This window comes from Zootoca vivipara, chromosome 13 (genome assembly GCF_965207765.1).
Source record: "Zootoca vivipara chromosome 13, rZooViv2.hap1.1, whole genome shotgun sequence".
NCBI lineage: Eukaryota > Metazoa > Chordata > Lepidosauria > Squamata > Lacertidae > Zootoca > Zootoca vivipara.
In genome coordinates, this window is record NC_142596.1 from 52,536,421 (window position 1) to 52,556,247 (window position 19,827).

At 46.0% G+C, this 19,827-nt stretch overlaps 1 protein-coding gene across 6 annotated transcripts in view; it reads right to left on the reverse strand.

Annotated features, from left to right (window-relative positions):
- The window catches only part of TNRC18 (trinucleotide repeat containing 18), a 128,031-nt gene that overhangs the window by 21,323 nt on the left and 86,881 nt on the right, over positions 1 to 19,827 (reverse strand). For all 6 annotated transcript variants that reach the window (XM_088657184.1, XM_060282621.2, XM_060282617.2 and 3 more), the window contains 5 exons: positions 18,163 to 18,334; positions 16,322 to 16,688; positions 14,031 to 14,303; positions 6,725 to 6,964; positions 49 to 500 (listed from right to left, as the gene is read on the reverse strand). In XM_088657184.1, coding sequence (XP_088513310.1) covers positions 49 to 500; positions 6,725 to 6,964; positions 14,031 to 14,303; positions 16,322 to 16,688; positions 18,163 to 18,334 — 1,504 coding nt within the window. The remainder of the gene's footprint in view (positions 1 to 48; positions 501 to 6,724; positions 6,965 to 14,030; positions 14,304 to 16,321; positions 16,689 to 18,162; positions 18,335 to 19,827) is intronic.

Consider the following 19,827-nt stretch of genomic DNA (forward strand, 5'->3'; position numbering starts at 1 on the left):
GCCTTTCCCCTTTGCACCTCCCAACACAGAGCGGCTCGTGGTTCGTACCTTTCCAAGCTCCTTCCTTTCTTTCCCTTTGCCTCCGTCTTTCTTGGGGCTGAGGGGCGTTCCCTTCACGCAGCGCCCAGCAGCTTTGGCCACAGGGGTCGAACTGGTCTGCGCCGTGGCAGCCAGCCCGGCCGTAGAGGCCGTGGCGTCGTGGAGGAAGATCCGCTCGCTGCGCCGGCGGCTCCAGAGGTCATCGTCACTCGCCTCCAGCCCAAACTCGAAGCTCAGGTCCTTTGGAGACTTGAACTTCTTCAGCTTCTTGCTGCTCTTTTCGGACGCCATCTTGGCCCTCTCCAAGCTGCCTGAGGAGGTGATGTCCATCGCGCTCCCTGGCTGGGCACCTGGGGCACTGCCTGCTTCTACCAGCCCCTTCTTCCCACGCAGGAGGCTGGAGGGAGACTTCTTCCTGATCTTCACCTCGCTCTCAGAGTCTGTGTATTCAAACTCCGTCCCTAAACGTGGAGAAAAGGGGCAGTCAAACCAAGCAACTCAACTGAACTTGGCAAGGTACGTTCCTGGTCAAGGGCCAAAATCTACATTTTTGTTTGGGAAGTGCTATTACAGCGAAGGAGCAGGGCCTTTGCTGAGGTGGCCTCTGTAACGGCCTCTACAGCGACCAGCTCCTCCCTTCTTCTTCTTCTTTTAATTTTTTTTCCAATTAATTTTTCTAAATTACATTTCCAAATATTCATTTAAACAACCTTAAATCAATGACTTCCCTTCTCCTTCCGTGGTTCATTTTGCATGCCATACATTTTACATGAACTAAGCCATTCAGTAATCCATGTTACATCCACCAAAACTTGTTAACACTGTTGAATTTATCTTAATGCTACCAGCATTTTTAAATAACACAATAAACGACCGGCTCCTCCCTTATGCGGCCTTCGAAAAGGTCTTTCGGAGGCTGGCTTGATAGGTGACGCTTTGACTCGCTGTTACCCAGCTGCTGAATTTGCTGTAATGTATTGTCCCATTGCATTTTTATGCAAACAGCTAAGAGGCTAGGAAAGGCAATATATAACAATATTATATACATGTACCACCTTTCACAGCATACCTTCAAGGCACCTGACAGCACAGGAAGATGGCTTATGTTGCAAAAATGCACATTGCACATCCCCAGGGAAAATAGGAAAAAAAATGGATTCTTGGACTTTGGCATGTGTGTCAAATCATTCAGAAGACATCCAAAACAAGGAGAACTGCCCCCAAATTCTCTCTCTCTCTCTCTCCTCTTTGCAGATATTTCTGTGAAAAACGTTTGACTTTCAGGAGCTCCGACCTTATTTTGACAAGCCTAGCCAGATGTTTAGAAACTTAATGCAAGTTTTAATGTTTCCGTCTATTGCTTTATAAACTTTATGAAGTTTTAAATAATTGCAGTTAATACTTCTTATTGATAAGTGTGTGTGTGTGTGTGTGTGTGTGTGTTTTACAATCAAGCCGTGTATAAATTCTATGAAATAAATGAAATAAACAGAAGCCCAGTTGTCGGTCCCGATACCCTAAAGCCCAAAGTCCTTTCGCTGGTGTCCTACTGGCTCTCTCCTCGCCTTCTCTATCAACCACAAGTCGTGCTTTGAGCAGCAGTCGCCTGGATAAGCGGTTGGTGGGTTTTGAAGCAAAATCAAAACCAGGCAAGCCCCTAAAAGAACTGATTTTGGGCCCACAGTGGAAGTTCAGGGCTCGGAAGCATCCGGACAGGGGTCTCTCCCTCCGGTGGGCAGCAGCAGAAGAAAGTAAGTAAGGGGGAACTGTCACCGAAGAATTGATGCTTTTGAATTATGGTGCTGGAGGAGACTCTTGAGAGTCCCATGGACAGCAAGAAGATCAAACCTATCCATTCTGGAGGAAATCAGCCCTGAGTGCTCACTGGAAGGACAGATCGTGAAGCTGAGGCTCCAATACTTTGGCCACCACATGAGAAGAGAAGAATCCTTGGAAAAGAGCTTGATGTTGGGAAAGATTGAGGGCACTAGGAGAAGGGGACGACAGAGGACAAGATGGTTGGACAGTGTTCTCGAGGCTATGAACATGAGTTTGACCAAACTGCGGGAGGCAGTGCAAGACAGGAGTGCCTGGCATGCTCTGGTCCATGGGGTCACGAAGAGTCGGACACGACTAAACAACAACAACAACAACAACAACAACAACAACAACAACAACAACAACAACAACAACAAAGGGGGAACTGGACCAGTTGGATAGTGTGATTCTAAAGAAAGCAGTCTACCTGGTGGGGAAGGGCTTCCCCATGCCAGATCCCAGCTCTTGTAGCCCCCGTTTCTCCCCCCTTACCTCACAGACTGAGAGACCCCTGGGGAATCACTGGACCCCCAAGTCTCTCTGGCCTCCTTTTGCCAGAAAGTCTTTTGCCCTCTCGCCAGCCTGAACCGACATCTCCATTTCCACATCCAGAAGGAAGGCCAAATTCAGGAAACGAGACTGTGGAAATCCCCCCAGTGCCGCTCTCGGACCCATAAATGGGTCACGAGATCCTCCCGCTTTTGAGGCGGAGACCTCAGCCTTTGTTTTCTTCAAGCCACGGGTACTTCTCTCAGAAATCCCCCTTGACTCTTTTCCAGCGGTGAGCTCTCTCGCTCCCTTATTCTCAAATGCGGTTTTTTTCGAAATAAAGTTTCCGTTGCGGACATTACTGAGGGATCTAGGAGATCTAGATCACTCTGGAACAGAGGCAAAGGCAATACCTAAATCGATTCATGTCCCAACTAGAGATGGAAAGGCCTGGTGGGAAAACTGGGGGGGGGATGCAAAAAACCCAGCGGCCCGTCCCCCCCCCGTTTTTTCTGGGGGTAAACAGAAAAAGGCCCGCCCCCCCAAATTTTCCCGGTTTCTTTCCAGGCCTTCCCATCTCTAGTTCTGACCACACTCCCTAACCGCTCAAAATCAGCAATGCGCACCTGGGGCCAGGAAAAGAGCAAACCGAAAATTTCCCACACATTTTTTTCCGAAGCCTGAAGTTGCATTAGGTTACTCAATTGTAATTATTATGAAGGCTTTAAAAAGGAGGAGGGAGAGTCTGCACCAAGGTGTCCTTGATTATGGGAAAAAAGATGAATTTTGCAATCCATACGAACAATTCAAACCCCCATATTTTTTTGCATAATTTAATCTTCCGGTTAAGAAGCCGGACACTGAAGAGCTGGGGGCTGAAGCTTCCTGATCACCAGATGAAGGTGAATAATTCAGGGCCTTAGGCTGAAGGGCAGGTAATCAATAAGAAGGGAGGAGGAAGATGCAGGTGTAACTGAATAATCTGTTTCCCATTTCCCCACAAATCTGTTCTGCTTGCAAAATGTTTTCCCTTGCACAATTATGGTAAGTCCATTTATACATCATTGCTGTATCCAAAATCTTTTTTTAAAAAAACATTCAGAAATGGGGTATTTCCAACACAAAGAGATGGATGCCTTTGCTGAATTCAAAATAATAGTTGATGGACAATGCTGAAATGGCAAAATTAACTGGAAGGCTCAGGAACTAAGAGGACAAGAGCTTTAAAAAAGAATGGGGGAAATTTTTAATTTACTTAGGAAACCATTATAAGCAGATGAAAACATCAGCAGGATTTTAATCACACTTGTAAGGTAACGACGACTATGGACAATTTAGATGGATTTTAACATGTGCATAATGGAATGATAATGCAGTTGTAAATGTCGACATATAGACCCATGGAGGGGATGGGGGAAGTCTCAAGATTCAGAGTAATCTCTTTATATGTATATGTAATTGGTTTTGTTTTAAAATGATATGTATTTGTAAAATCAAATAAAAATTAATAACAACAACAACAACAATCTCTTTTTACAACTATCTCTAGCTGTCCTTCAGTATAGTTCAATATAGTTTAATAATACGTTGGTAGTTTAATATAGTTTAATAATATGTTGATAATATTAATAATATATAACTTCAAGCACTTGGCAATCGTTTTTAATGATTTCTGTGGAATTTTACATGCATTTACTTACCAAGCAAGACTAACTTATATTAATACAACCAAAATATACTATGAATTCCCAAGTCATTTCCCAACTTTTTAGCACCCCTCACTTTTGCAATTTGAAAGTGAAAAATTTGATAGTCCCTAATGTTGTAGGGGCCACCTGGAACTTGAGAGAAAGGAAGGACAGAAATACATTCGATAATCATTCTAATTACCCCTGAAATGGCCCTGGGTTATTGCCCTGTGGTTATTGAATGTTGACCTGAGTGTTGAGATGAAGGAAACTGAAAACCAGGGACAGAATGGAGAACAGAATGGAGCAGCTGGAAAAGGAGGGAGGAGGAAAGGCCCCCTTGCACCCACAACCTCCTCCTCCATCCCCCTTTAATCCCTTTAAGGCCTTTGTCACACCTATATAGTACCTTTGGGGAACATCTAGATGCCACAGGAAAGCATCTCAAACTATCTCCTTGCAACGGAGGGAGGTGCGATGGCAAGAGATGTGCAAAGATAGAGCCGATAGAAGAAGCGAGAGGCTAAAAATAAGGCAGGTGCCCTTTCCCATTCCGAATCCCGCTATAATTTCATTATCATTTAATACATATTAATAAAGGGGGTTTATAAATGGAGCCTTTTAGCAGAGCTGCCTGCCTTCGAGAGATGTTGCCCTGGGGGGACTTATCCAGCCACGGGCACACGAGGGAATTTGAAAAAGCGAAATTTCCATTATTCATGCAGGAAGCCCCAGACAGGCGGTGGTAAGCTGTTGCCAGATGGGGCCGCCTCTCCAGCCCAGCTCCCATGTCCCAGGATTCATCCCCGGACTTTTGCGTAGCCCTAAACCAGGATAAGGGACGCGGGTAGCCAATGACAAACTTAGTTGGTCTCTAAGGTGCTACTGGAAGGAATTTTTCTATTTTGTTTCGACTACATCAGACTAACAGAACCCAGGTGGCGCTGTGGGTTAAACCACTGAGCCTCTTGAGCTTGCTGATCAGAAGGTCGGCGGTTCGAATCCCTGTGACGGGGTGAGCTCCCGTTGCTCGGTCCCAGCTCCTGCCAACCTAGCAGTCTGAAAGCACATCAAAGTGCAAGTAGATAAATAGGTACCGCTACAGCGGGAAGGTAAATGGCGTTTCCGTGTGCTGCTCTGGTTCGCCAGAAGCGGCTTAAGTCATGCTAGCACATGACATGGAAGCTGTCTGCGGACAAACGCCAGCTCCCTTGGGCCTATAGAGCCAAGAGTCGTCCGCGACTGGACCTAATGGTCATGGATACCTTTACCTTTAAACCAGGGTAGGTTAATGTGGGAACCTGCCGTGCCCTGGGTCAGACCACTGGCCTGAGCCTTCCTCTGACTGGCAGCAGGATTTCTTGAAGGGCTTCCTCCCACCCTCTTTAACTGGAGGTCCTTGTTGGCCAAATGAAGGTCATTCTGTCCAGCCAACCTCTACCTCTCTTTCAAATCAGAACCAGTGAAGGCGGTGAATGTTCAGTGTGAGTGCCTGGAGGCGGTTGGAGGATGGATGGTGGCTAAGAGATTGAGGTTGAATCCTGACAAGACAGAAGTACTGTTTTTGGGGGGGACAAGGGGTGGGTGGGGGTGGAGGACTCCCTGGTCCTGAATGGGGCAACTGTGCCCCTGAAGGACCAGGTGCGTAGCCTGGGGGTCATGTTGGAATCACACCTGTCCATGGAGGAGCTGTCCAGGGCAGCTGTCTATCAGCTCCATCTGGTACGCAGGCTGAGACCCTACCTGCCCACAGACTGTCTCACCAGAGTGGTGCATGCTCTGGTTATCTCCTGCTTGGACTATCTAGGTGGGGCGGTGACCCAGAAGTTACAGCTAGTCCAGAATGCAGCAGCTAGACTGGTGGCCACAAAGACCATATAACACCAGTCCTTTAAAGACCTACATTGGCTCCCAGTAAGTTTCTGAGGGCAATTCAAAGTGTTGGTGCTGACCTTGAAAGCCCTAAACTGCCTTGGCCCAGTAGACCTGAAGGAGCGTCTCTACCCCCATCGTTCTGCCCGGACACTGAGGCCCAGATCCGAGGGCCTTCTGGTGGTTCCCTCACTGCGAGAAGTGAGGTTACAGGGAACCAGGCAGAGGGCCTTCTCGGTAGTGGCACCCGCCCTGTGGAACGCCCTCCCATCAGATGTCAGAATATTTAAAAACATGATAAAACATCAAACATTAAAAACTTCCCTAAACAGGGAAGTTCAGATGCCTTCTAAAAGTCAGATAGTTGTTGATTTCCTTTGTTGGGAGCCACCCAGAGTGGCTGGGGAAACCCAGCCAGGTGGGCAGGATATGAATATATTATTATTATTATTATTATTATTATTATTATTATTATTATTAGGTTGGAAGAAGAACAAATTTCTAACTTGTGGGTTCTGTTTTGTGTTCTAGCAGGCATCCCTAAACTCGCCCTCCAGATGTTTTGGGACTACAACTCCCATGATCCCTAGCTAACAGGACCAGTGGTCAGGGATGATGGGAATTGTAGTCCCAAAACATCTGGAGGGTCGAATTTGTGGGTGCCTGTCTCCTAGGAACCTGAACCCAACACCCAGAGCGCAGTGCAAAAGACATACAGATGCTTAGAGCTGAAGTGTGCAGTGCCTCTGAGCTTCTGCAGAGCGCAGGGATCCGTTCTGAGTGCCAGAACTGAGCCTGACCCATCAATGCAAACTCACCCATCAAGCTCTGCCTCTCTTCCTTCTTCTTGGCTTTTTGCTTGGCTTCCAGCTGGACGATGGAAAGAGAGGGTGGGATAATGGGGCTGGGCAGGGCGCTGGCCGCAAACCTCGCCAGAAGCCCCAAGCCGCTCTCATCCAAGGCGGGGGACGAAAGCCTGGCGCTGCTCCCCACTCCATAGTCCCCCGCTTCCTCCTCCTCCTCCTCCTCTTCCTCCTCCTCCTCTTCCGAGCTAGAATCTGGGAGAAGATAAGATGCCATTACAAATCTGAAGCGTGGCGCAGCTAAGCAGCCTCTCAATCTCAGCAGATCATGGCAGCCACCCATCATGCAAGCTCTCAGCCAACACAAGGTTCAGGGTTGGGTTGTTTGCTTTGCCTCCTTGGAAGCTCAGGGGCCTTTGCTGGAAGAGGGGAGACTCGCGAGGAGTTATAGGGCAAGAGAAGGCCAACAACTCTGGGCTAACACTGCCCCCCCCCCAGAATTTAACAGGGGCAACAAAATGAGGGCTACACCTAGAGGTGGGCATATCAGCATTTCCAACCCGCGTCACTTTTACGTCTGCTCCCCACAGCTATCCCCACATCCGTGTGACTTTTTAAAAATCCACTTGAAGATTTGCATTTAAATACCCATCTTCGAATAGAAGTTTCCTCGCAAAACCCATTTGCAATCACATTCCATCCCAAAGTACAGTGGTTCCTCTACTTACGAATTTAATGCGTTCCGAACGCACATTCGTAAGTAGAAAAAAAATTGTAAGTCGAATCCCATAGGAATGCATTGGGAGAAAAAATTCATAAGTCGAAGCAACCCTATCTAAAAATTCGTAAGTAGAAAAAATCCTATCTAAACCGCATCCAAGATGGCGGACGGAGCTCCATTCGTAAGTAGAAACATTCGTAAGTAGAGTTATTCGTAAGTACAGTAGAGGTACCACTGTACGTATTTCTGAACGCACCGCAATACATTTAGCATTGCTAAATCTGCAAAAGGTGTGAAATCCCAAAGGATATCTGTGTCCCGATCTACAGGTTAGTCCAGGCGGTGGAGAGCAAGTCGGTTTGTATTGGGAGTTCACAAAAATCAAATTCCTTAAGTGTCCCCAGTTGACATTAAGTGTCCCCAGTTGACGCTTAATTCCTGCAAACCCCAGGTGTTCCCGTCACCGCCTGCACAGCACCTGTCTTCATCTCCCACTCCCCATCACCCCCCCCAAAAGAAACTGAGCTTATCGAGTCATTAAAATGGGAGCCATTGCTATATCCAAGGATGTGCATATTCTGCGATTGCGCACCAATGCAGAAAGACTCAGTAACCAGCTTTTCTTGATGCAGAATATGGAAAAGCGCAGGACTTCTGACTACTAATTTCAACCGCTACTACACTTTTGTTAAAGGCAAAGGCTATAATGGAAGAGTTCTGGTATCCCCATTTTCCAGATGCAAATTTGCAACCTATTTGGCAAGGGATTGGGGGAAAGGGGTGACCGAGGGTCCCCAGTACTAATGGGTTTCTGATACATTATACACAACTGAGCAGATGAAAGTTGTGCTAAACCTTCTAGCCTTGCAAACTTCCATCCTCTCTCTCCCCTCACCCCAGGAAAAATATAGCAGGGTGAAGCTTTTCACCCTGGGCAACTGCCCAAAATGGGGACCTACTAGAAACAGCTCTTCCCCATAATTATCCCCCCCAAACAAAAAATAAATGTTTAAAAAACAGATATTTAAAAAAAAATAAATTGGATTTTTAAAATGAAATAAAATACTTTTGGAGGAAAAAATTTCTAAAGATAGTTTTCTATTTAAGTTACATTCTCGTCCAAAGGCTATTGTAAATAAGGATTTGTTTTCAGTTTTTCATGAGTGCTAAAGCTCAGTCTAAGGTTTTTTTTAATTGTTTAACCACATCAGTTAACAAACATGGATACATATGTTATAATGTTATTGTTTCAGTTAAATAAATTGTTATTAAGGAGATGGTTATTTTTCTCCTTCCAATAAAGAACAGCAGAAAAGTTTGTCCAAATGGAAACAGTTAACTTATTAAACCTCACAATAATTTCACAATTATCTGTCTATGTATTTCTAATAGTATAACCACATCAGGAATTTTTGACAGAACTGTAAAAACTACTCTGAAAATTTATTATTCCAAAAATGAAACCTTCATCTGGTTGTATATATTAAGATTATACCAGCAAGAATGAATCTTTCTGTAAAAAAAGAAGAAGATTTAAATCAAGTCTTAATGACCAGTGATTTAAATTGTAACCCCTGCGCAAGTTGCAAGTGACCTGCATTGAGTTACTTAGCTGCTGCCGAAAGCTAACAGGACAGCTGCACCTCCAAAACTGCTCACTTAGTGTGGATTTCAAATCTTACAAATTGGGAGTTTATTTTAGTAAGGCCACACACACACACACACACACACACACACACACACACACACACACTGGATTGCTAAGTGAGTGGCCTAAAACTTTTATGGAAGTATCCTGAAAGTCGATCTACTTTTGTTATTTATATCCCACCTTCGCATTCTAAAATAGGAACCAAAGTTGGAAAGGGGACCCCCAAAGGCCATCTATCCCAACCCACGGCTACAGCATCTCCAGTAAGTGGCCAGCAGCATCATACCCTGAAAAGGATCCTCAGGGCAGCTAAGAGCCACTGTAAGATAAGCTAAAAAGTCAACATAACACATAGATGTGCTCAAAGTCGCTTAAGAGAGCAGCAAAAATAAGGGAAGCAAAAGTTTGGTTAAGCGACAGACAGACATTTGTTAAGTCACCACATAAATGCAACAAGGGGTGCGGGATGAGGGGAGCGGAGAAAGAGCAATGCACACAGAAGATTAATTTGGCATCGATATCGCAGCCAAGACGGTTTCATCACAGAGCCAAGCAGACTTGCGGTGCACAAAGCTGGCTAAGGGCAGGCAGACGTTAGACAGCTATGGGGTCCTCCACATCTGGATTTAAATTGGCCTGTCCAAATTCCAGTAACTTTGGGGTTTTCGTTTCACAGCTTACACGCATTTGCAGAAGGCATAACAAGCCTCCGTTATTTTTCCGTTTTCGTTTATATACTGCCGACTCCAGAAATAGACTTTCCATTAGCGACAATAATAATAATAATCAATCACCACTCTTATTATATTATTAATTCTGTTTCATATGGTGGCATTGCTATTATTTATTTTTGTCTCTAGGGGGTGATGTAATATTTACTATAATATAATAATTACAAGCAAGTGTGGTGCGGAGTTAGAGGGTCGGACTAGGGCCTGGGAGAGACCAGGGTTCCAATCTCCCCCACTTGGCCATGGTGAAGCTCATTGGGTTGTGCGTTCGAGTCCCACATCGGGCATTGCAGGGGGTGGACTAGATGACCCTTGGTGTATCTTCCACCTCCACAATTCTATGATTCCTCTGCGAGAAGCTGAGTTTCCGCCTTGCAGGCATCAACCTACTTTTCAAGCAAAGAAGTCGGCGCTACTGGAGTTCATCTTTTTTAGGACAATGGCCTACTTCTCGTTCAAAGGGCGGGGAGGGAGGAATCCTCACTCAATTTTTGTGCGTTGGTTAGTAGGAAACTTCCGAGGGGGTAGAGAACTAGGCCGGCAAAGGAGGTCTTGTGTTTTCCCTCAAGGGATATTCTTTGTTCCCGAAAAACATAGAATCATAGAGTTGGAAGAGACCACAAGGGCCATCCAGTCCAACCCCCTGCCAAGCAGGAAACACCATCAAAGCATTCTTGACATATGGCTGTCAAGCCTCTGCTTAAAAACCTCCAAAGAAGGAGACTCCACCACACTTCTTGGCAGCAAATTCCACTGTCGAACAGCTCTTACTGTCAGGAAGTTCTTCTTAATGTAAGAATCTCCGTTCTCATGTTGCCTAGGGTGGAAACGTTCGCACCACATTATAATCCGCCCCCCCCCAAAAGTGTCGCTTTTTCTGGAGCCCTCAGCAAGAAACAGCTGGCCGTTCGTAAAAGTTCCTTGCGGCAATCGAAATGGGCACGCTTAACTTTTTAAGGAAGAGAAGGGGAGAACCAGAAAATTCCAGCTTTTTGTCATCAATAACCCAAACGACCACGAGGCTGCCGAGGTTCAAAGAGGACGTCAAAAGGGGGAACAAAAGTGTTTTTTGCCTACCTACATAACAAAGCTGGGGTTCATGCTCAGGGACCTTTCGCTGCAGAGAGCCTGCCCTGCTCCAAGCCAATCGCTTTGCCTCTTGAGCGGAGTGCGAGAACAAACGCGAGGGACCGACAGAGACATGAAAAGCATCATGGGTAGGGGTCAGGGGCGGAGGGGCTGGCCAAGCAGCTGCAAGGAGAAAGCAAGCAAGGCTAGAAAAGCTGAGGTTAATTTTTAGTAAAATCAAGGAAAGCCATTAGAAACGCCATTACCCAAATATCCCTCGTCGTAAAGGTCAAAAAACGCTCTCCCCTCCCTCCCCTCCCCACCAAGATTATGCCAATAATGCACATTTCCCGAGTTCTGTTTTCATCACCAAATAAACACGTAATTTTTATTATTCTTGTTATTTTGGTGGTAGCGGGGAGTCCTCTCTCTTCCATCTCTTGTTCCCCCCAAAACCCTAGCCAGGAAGACGTTGGGGGGCAAAGACGTAAAAAGAAAACAGGGAAGTGTTATTATTTTTTTGACACTTTAGAGCAGGCACCCCCAAACCCGGCCCTCCAGATGTTTTGGGACTACAACTCCCATCATCCCTGACCGCTGGTCCTGTTAGCTAGGGATGATGGGAGTTGTAGTTCCAAAACATCTGGAGGGCTGAGTTTGGGGGTGCCTGCTTTAGAGGAAATTCTCCATATGATCCTCCAGGGCAAAGGTTAAACTAAATTTCTTTTTTAAAAAGGAAGGAATACGTTTCATCAAGGGTCTATGTTTACTTTAAAAAGCCTTGCAGAAATACAGCTTATGGGGCAAGGAGACAGGCTAGTTCTAAACCAGGAAGGCACATTTACAGGGCGAGCGAAGGCACACCTACTTTAAAGTCATTCCCCTTGTAGTCAGTGGTGCTTACTTTCAGGTAAGTGTCCACAGGATTGCAGCTTAATAGAAGTTATGCTAGAGATCTTTACTGGAAAGCCCTCCCCCTCGGGTTCCATTGTTTCTCTCAAATGCTTTTAAAAATTATTATGGTTCTTCAACGCTGCCATTGATTTCATGTTTATGCAATCCCATTTTATGGTTTTCTATTCCAGAAGTGAGCATACTTGGACTGGAGGGTTGGGGGGGTGGGGGAGGCAGCAGAACTGGATTAAAAGGAAGATCCATCACCATAAATAGTCCCTCAATGACCACAAGTAGGATTCGAACCCAGCTCATCAGGTAAAGTCTTTACTTTGAAGGTAACAGCTGGATTCCATATCTCCCTCTCCCCTCTTGCTGGTCCTTGCAGGATCCAAATTTGAGGTCTCGTTCCAATGACCTTTCCCTGTTACAATTATTGAATGAGTTGCTCTAAAATCGGGAAGAAGAGGGGGCAAGGACGCTTGTGGTCTAGCGGCCTAGTCCCAAGCATTTCTCCTTCTGCCCCTTTTGCCCCTTTTTCTTTCCTTCCTTCCTTCCTTCCTTCCTTCCTTCCTTCCTTCCTTCCTTCCTTCCTTCCTTCCTTCCTTCCTTCCTTCCTTCCTCTCTCTCTCTCTCTCTCTCTCTCTCTCTCTCTCTCTCTCTCTCTCTCTCTCTCTCCCCCAACCCTCCACCTCTTTGCCAAGGGGCAAAGGGCACTAATAAAACTGCTGTTTCCCCCCCAAGGCATTGCATTCAAATCTCTCCCTCTACACTGATCTCATATTAAGTACAGTAATTCCTTTGCTCCTGTACATTTGTTGCAAGGTCTGAAATATTCACAACCTGCTTTTTATATATATATTTAAAGCAGAATTAATAGGGGTGGAGGGAAGCCTTTAAATTATTTGAGCCCAATTGGAACTGACAAAGAAAAACAGGTTTCATTTTATAGAATTAAGCCATTTTTAGAAGCAAAAATTACTAAGCTTAATCATTTCTTTTTCTTTTTCCAAGCTACGTCTTTCTTCCTTTATAAAAGTGAATTTGCAGAACATGACAAGCTATGTTTGGGTGGGTGGGTGGGTGGGGGGAAGAGATCGATACATAATGTGCTTTTTCCTCCTGGAAAACAAAGCACCTTAAGAGAATCTGCAAGCCAGGGATATTTGAATAATACAAAGAACACCACAATCTTTGGGAGCGATGAGGGGACAGCGAAATGGGGCGAAGCAGCAGCAAGCGAGAGATGCAGCAAGAGAGACGAGGCAGACTGGTTTAGTTAAATACAAACTAGATACTTTTAATAAAAAGCTTGGTACCAAATTGCAGTACAGACATCAAGGGGGGCAACTCCCGCACAACATGGCATCTAAGTTACAAACCTCCTCCCGAGACCTCTAACACATGCAAAAAGAAAGAAAGAAAAAAGATGAAATTCGGGGGCGGGGGAGGGAAGAAAAGAAGAACGAACCACACACAACAACAGCGATGGTGGCCAGAGATGGAGGGTTAAAGAAAAGGAAAGAAAGAGATTTGGGAAGGGTCGGGGTGGACAGCAAAGACCAAACGCTCCAGGTGATCTTAGAGCTCTTAGAAGAGCGAGTCAGTAAGAAAATACAGTGGTCCCTTGGTTCCCAAACGCCTTGGTACTCAAACCACTTGGAAACCAAACACTGCAAACCCGGAAGTAAGTGCTCCGGTATGCAAACTTTTTTCGGAAGCCGAACGTGCTCCGTTTTGAGTGCCACACTTCCATTTTGAGCGTTACGCTGAGGTCTGTCTGCTATTTATTATGCGTGTTGTTGTTGTTTTTGCGGCTCTTTTTGTTTTGCTTTTGCGACTGTGATTGATTGATTGATTGTGTGACTGCAGTACATTGTTGACTGCTTTCATTTTATGGATCCATGCTCTCGTTATGACAGTAAAATCCATGTTCAATTGCTGTTTTAGGGGTTGTTTTTAAAAGCCTGGAATGGATTAATCCATTTTGCATTACTTTCCATGGGAAAGCGTGTCTTGGTTTTGGAACGCTTTGGTTTGGGAACCGACATCTGCAACAGATTAAGTTTGAGAACCAAGGAACCGCTGCAATAACAATAAGAGCTAGTGGCACAAGCAGATGATGTTGTTTTTTTAAAAAAAGAATACCAACGAAACTACCATGAAGACCAAGATGGTCGGTCGGAGCCCCGCTCCCTACTGCCCCTCATTCACTCAAACACGGACACTTGGTTTGGTTTGTTATAATCTAGTAACCTTGATCGAACGAGTCCTCTGAAGAATCGCTGAAGGAAGACCCCTCTCCGGGCAGCAAGCAAAACTGCGGCCTCCTGCTTGCCGTGGTGGCCAGTTTAGATTTGAGAGTTCTGGCGGCACAGATGCCCTTCTTGGCTGCCGCCCTGAGGCCGCCTCCGGCCATCCGGCCGCTCTTGGGGGCCACCACACCGTACAGGCTGGGGGGTCTCGTTCTGGAGCCATGAGAAGACCACTCGTCCTTCAGGGATCCGTCATCTTCCTCAGAGTCTGTATCTGCAGCCAACGTAATTATTTTGGTTGGGTGTTCAAAACAAGGTGACAGAATAATTTGCAGGGGGGGAGGTACCCACCAGCTGCCCCGATTATTATTATTATTATTATTATTATTATTATTATTATTATTATTATTCCTAGCTTCAGTTTGGCTGCATGCCATTGGAGAAGGGAAGGAGAACCTGACTACCTATCCGTTGCGGGTGTGAAGCAAAATGTTCCTCAGGGCCTAGATTACTGAGGGAGTTGTGTTGAGGCTACACACAACTGGATCCCACACCGTTCAAGGAATTTCCATGAAAAACCACCACGTGGGGACACTGCATGGTTCTTTCACGTGGAAATGGTGGTCAATGGCGCCAATGTGGGGAGACACGGCGCCATTTTCTCAAACAATTCACATGGCAGTACTGGAATGGTGTGGGATTCACAGAGTTTGAAGAGGCAACTGCCCCAGCCCAGCAATACAGTGGTGCCTCGCTAGACGAATTTAATTCATTCCACAGGTCTTTTCTTATAACGAAAAATTCGTCTAGCGAATCCCATAGGAATGCATTGAATTTTTTTTTTAAAAAAATTGCCCATAGGAACACATTAATTGAATTTCAATGCATTCCTATGGGAAACCGCGATTCACTAGACAATTCGTCTAGCAACCTCTGCTAGAAAAAACCTTTCGTTAAGCGGAAATTTCGTTAAGCAGGGCATTCGTTAAGCGAGGCACCACTGTATTTGAATGTCTAGGCAGTATACTTGTAAGCAAGGAACTTCTCCTTCACCTATAAAGTGGAACCTCGGTTGTCGAGCGCTTCGGAAGCCAAACAATTCGGAAGCCAAACACCAACAACCCAAAAGTGAATGCATCCGTTTTCGAACGATCTTCGGAAGTCGAACGACTTCTGAGGTGCGTTTCTCCATTTTTTCAATGGGTTTTGCCGACAGCCCTTTGATCCTCAGTTGTCGAACATTTCGGAAGTCGAATGGTCTTCCGGAACGGATGATGTTCAACAACTGAGGTTCCACTGTAGAAGAAGAGCCTACAGAATTCACAAGGGCAGCCATCGGGATTTCGTGGCCCTGCCATCGTGGGACTCCAATGCCCATCATTTCTCAATATGAAGTACATCAGAAGATGTACTTGCTGGAGCAGGACCCTGGCCCATCTCGTTCGTCCAGCATCTTGTTCTCACAGTGGCCAAGCAGGTGCCTGTGGGTAACCTGCAAGCAGGATTCGAACACAAGACCAACTCTCCCCTCCCATGGTTTCCAGCCAGTGGCTAGTAGCCATCGGTACTGCATGAGGAAAGACTTCCTTTCCTCTATCCTGAATCTTCCAACGTTCAGCTTCGTTGAATGTTCCAGGGTTATGAGAGAGGGAGAGAATCTGTTCCTTGTCCTCTTTGCCAGGCATCCTTCCCCAAAATTCTGCCCTGTCACTGTTGGGCCCTGCGTGGCTGGAGCTGCTGGGAGCTGGAGTCCAATGGCATTTGGAGAGCCGTTGGTCCCTCGCCCCAGCGGAAGAGGCAAGCCACGCAGCACGGACTGCGGGATCAGCCTAAAGATCTCTCTCGCCCTCCCCACCATGCTCTGAGGAGCACGCAGCCTTCCTCTCCCACCACGGTTCCCCATTAGTGGGGATCCAGAGGCAAGATGGCGGCCGATCGCCATTCAAAGATCTCTCCAGCGTGCAAAATGCTGAACGGAAATCCATCTGACATCCTGATGAAACTTCTTCCCATGATCCCTCTGCTCTGATCGTCCCTCGATCTATTTGCCCACACCCCCGTGGTGAAGCAGGACTCCTTCGCTGCCACTATGAGCCTACAGAAGTTGATCCAATATTCCCCAGCCTGGTGCCCTCCAAAGGCTGACGGACTCCAGCTCCCATCATGGATCAAGAGGGCGGCAGTCCAAAAACATCCAGAGGGCAGCAGGTTGGATGAAGCAGGATTAAACCTTTACAAAGCCCACCAGAAACGCAACAGCTGAGGAAGAGCAGAAATAACCAAGTTACTTACTGTACGAATAACTGCTCGCTTCGGATATTGCTGATGAAATGGATGCCTTCAGGTGACCCTTGAGCTTTAGCCCCACCTCCATCTTCTTTATTTTGGCAGCCATTTTGTTTTTACCTTCTTTGGGGTCTTTCAGCGAGTAGCTCAGCGTTTCGGCCAAGCTCCTCTTGTCGTCCCTGCCGAACAAGGCCTCGTGCGGAGACGCATATCTGCCGCCATAACAGCCGCCATTTCTCGGCCTCCCCGCGGAGCCGTCGGCAAACTTAAAAGGAGATTTCAGCTTGCTGTGCCTGCCGAGGGAGAGTGCTTTGTCAAGCTTGCTCACCAGCTGCTCCTGCTCGGACGCCAGCTTCTTCTTCTTAATCTTTAGCTGCGGGGGGAAAGGAGGAAACGCAACGGGGCACGGGTGAATTCGTGGCACAGACGTCTCCGGTTCGCCCTTCTGGGACCTAAGAGCATCACAAGGAATTTGGGGGCATGGACTTGGGCACGGCGCATGTGTGGCACCGGACACTCCTACTGGACCTTGCCAAAAACCCACATGGCCTGAGAACATCTACACTTCGCCAAGGAAGATTGGTAATGGTCAGCAAGGAGCCTTGTCCACCATTTGGGGGTTTTTTTGTTTGCTTTTTTTAAAAGAAAAATTTCCCAAAGTTTCAAAAAGAAAAAACAATCTTTTGCACACACGCACACACGCACGCACACACGTTTACATTAAACCAGAGTCCATATCAGTACCTTTATGGAGTTCCCTGAACCCCCAGACTTCCCTCCACCCTTCCCTTGGCTTCCAAAATTTATCTTCCTTTTTTAACTGCATCCGATTGCACCTATCCAAATTATTATACTTCAGTTTTATCCTTTGTTATTTTAAGTGCTATGTCAATCCTGCTAACGTTTTTAGATTTTTACAGGGTTCTTTAATATAATATAATATAAAGCTAGGTCATTCTTTGTGGAATTTGTTATCCTCTTGGTGCCTGATCTTCCCAGTCAGCCTTTGCCATCTCCGCATAGTCCATCATCTTCATTCTCCATTCTTCTTTGGACAGGCCTCTTTCTTCTTTCCATCCCTGGGCGCCTCGTCCACCATTGGACGCTTTCTCAGGAGCCCCAGGATTCCCCAACACCATTTGGAAGCCCCACTGATCGCCCCAGCCCTAATGTTAGGCAGACTGAGGTGGCTGCCTCAAGCAGCAGGTGTCGGGAGTCAGGAAGCAGCGGAGAGGAGGGCCTGGGAGGACAGAGGTGCCTTGGCCATGCTGGCCTCAACGGGAAGATGCTGCTCGGTCACCAGTGCTGTTACTCGGGTGCAAATCCGGACATGGAACGAACCAGGTGGAGAAGAAACTTCCCGTTGCCTCGGGTAGCACAATGCCTTGGGCCAGCCCTGTCATGTAGATCTGGGAAAGCAGGAGCCTATTCTGCGAGGCAAAATTGGGAAATGCGCAGAAGGGAGTGCTGACCTTTAAATCCCTAAATGGCCTCAGCCCAGTATACCTGAAGGATCATCTCCACCCCCATCGTTCAGCCCGGACACTGAGGTCCAGTGCCAAGGGCCTTCTGGCAGTTCCCTCAATGTGATGTGAGGTTGCAGGGAAGCAGGCAGAGGGCCTTCTCAGTGGTGGCACCCGCCCTGTGGAACGCCCTCCCATCAGATGTCAAGGAAAGAAACATCTATCTGATTTTTAGAAGACATCTGAAGGCAGCCCTGAATCAGGAATTTTTTTAATTGTTTGGCTTTTTGTTGGTATATTTGCGGGAAGCAACCCAGAGTGGCTGAGGCAATTGAGACAGATAGACGGGGTGTAAATAATAATAAAAAATTATTAACTGCCAACCTCGCTGGAGAAGTTTGCCAGCATGTCCTGCTCATCCCAGCTGCGATTCCGTCCTCTCAGCTTCCCGCTCCTGCTCTCTGCATCGTCCTCTTCGAGAAGGAGGCCCCTGTGCCTTTTCCTGGTTCCTTCGCCAGCCTCAGAGTCTTCGGAGAGCAGCAAGGATTTGCTCAGCCTGGAAGCCAGAGAGAAAATATTTGGTGACCGGACCTCCCTTTAGCTTCCCTCGCAGGGTCACGGGAGACAAACTGCAGATCCCCCTTGCAATCTGGCACTTTGGTGGCGACCAGTAAGCGTGACGGAAGGGCTGTGGCTAGAGAGTTCCTAAAAGCAAAGGTGTGGCGGTTATTTGCGACATTTGGTACCTCCGGCGCGATGGGAAGTCCTGGGAGACGTCGCTCTGTGTTTCTGCAAAGTTGAGGGCAAAAGCAATGAATAGTTGAGTTGGGAGGAACCCCTTGGTGAAATTCACACTTTGCAATTGCAACGGTATTTTGTCTTACTTGATCGCAAAGATCATCTCCTCGTCAATATAGTCTTGTTACAGCCATCGAATCATATAAAGTGGTACCTTGGTCCTCAAACGCCCAAAACCCGGAAATGTCCCGGTTTTTGAATGTTTTTCGGAAGCCAAACGTCTGATGTGGCTGTCGGCTATTGTTTCCTGCACCAATCAGAAGCTGCAGCTTGGTTTTCAAACATTTCGGAAGATAAACAGACTTCCGGAATGGATTAAGTTTGGCGCTTTTGTTTTTGCTATTTATTTTGCGTTTTTTGTTTTTAAGACTTTTTAGGTTAGTTACTTTTTGTCACCATCTGGAACGCAGTTCAGCTACCAACTGATGGATTGTGTGACTGTGGAAATGGATAAAAAGCCCCCTGTCCAAACAATGGCTATCATCAGTGCAGGTAAGGGAGGGGGAAGTAATTTTAATTTTTATCCTCTACAATACTGCCTTATTTATTTTATAGTACAATACATTGATTGTTGCTTTCATTTTATGGATCAATGGTCTCATTAGACAGCAAAATTCATGTTCAATTGCTGTTTTAGGGGTTGTTTTGAAAAGTCTGGAACAGACTGATTCGTTTTGCATTACTTTCTATGGGAAAGCGTGCCTTGGTTTTGGAACGGACTTCTGGAACGGATTAAGTTTGAGAACCAAGGTACCGCTGTAAATAGAGAGTTGAGGGTACCCCCAGACAGAAATGGATAAAAGAATGGAAATATGTAGAGGATTACCTTCGGGCTGAAGGTATTAGTGCTAGATGGGTAATTTGCTTTGATTAAATTCGCACAAGGTCACTGGAATTGTAAGAATAGGAGAATAAAATGAGATAAGTATAAAATGATAAGTTTATAAGGGAAAGCATAGTAATGTTCATTATAATAGGGAATCGATATGGAAATGTTGGGAAGTTTATTGTAATTTTATTTCTTGTATTTTCTTCTTTCTCCTTTCTTTTTCCTTTTTCCCCCTTTCTTTTCTTTTTCCCTCTTCTTTTACTTTTTCTAATAAGTTTGGTTTTTTGTATAATTTTGATTTGCGTTTGCATTTGTGTTATATTGATTTTTTTCATTTGCATTGATTTATGTTATGTTGAATTATGCTGATTTTATTGTTAATATGTTTAATATTTAATAAAGTATTTTTATTAAAAAAGAGA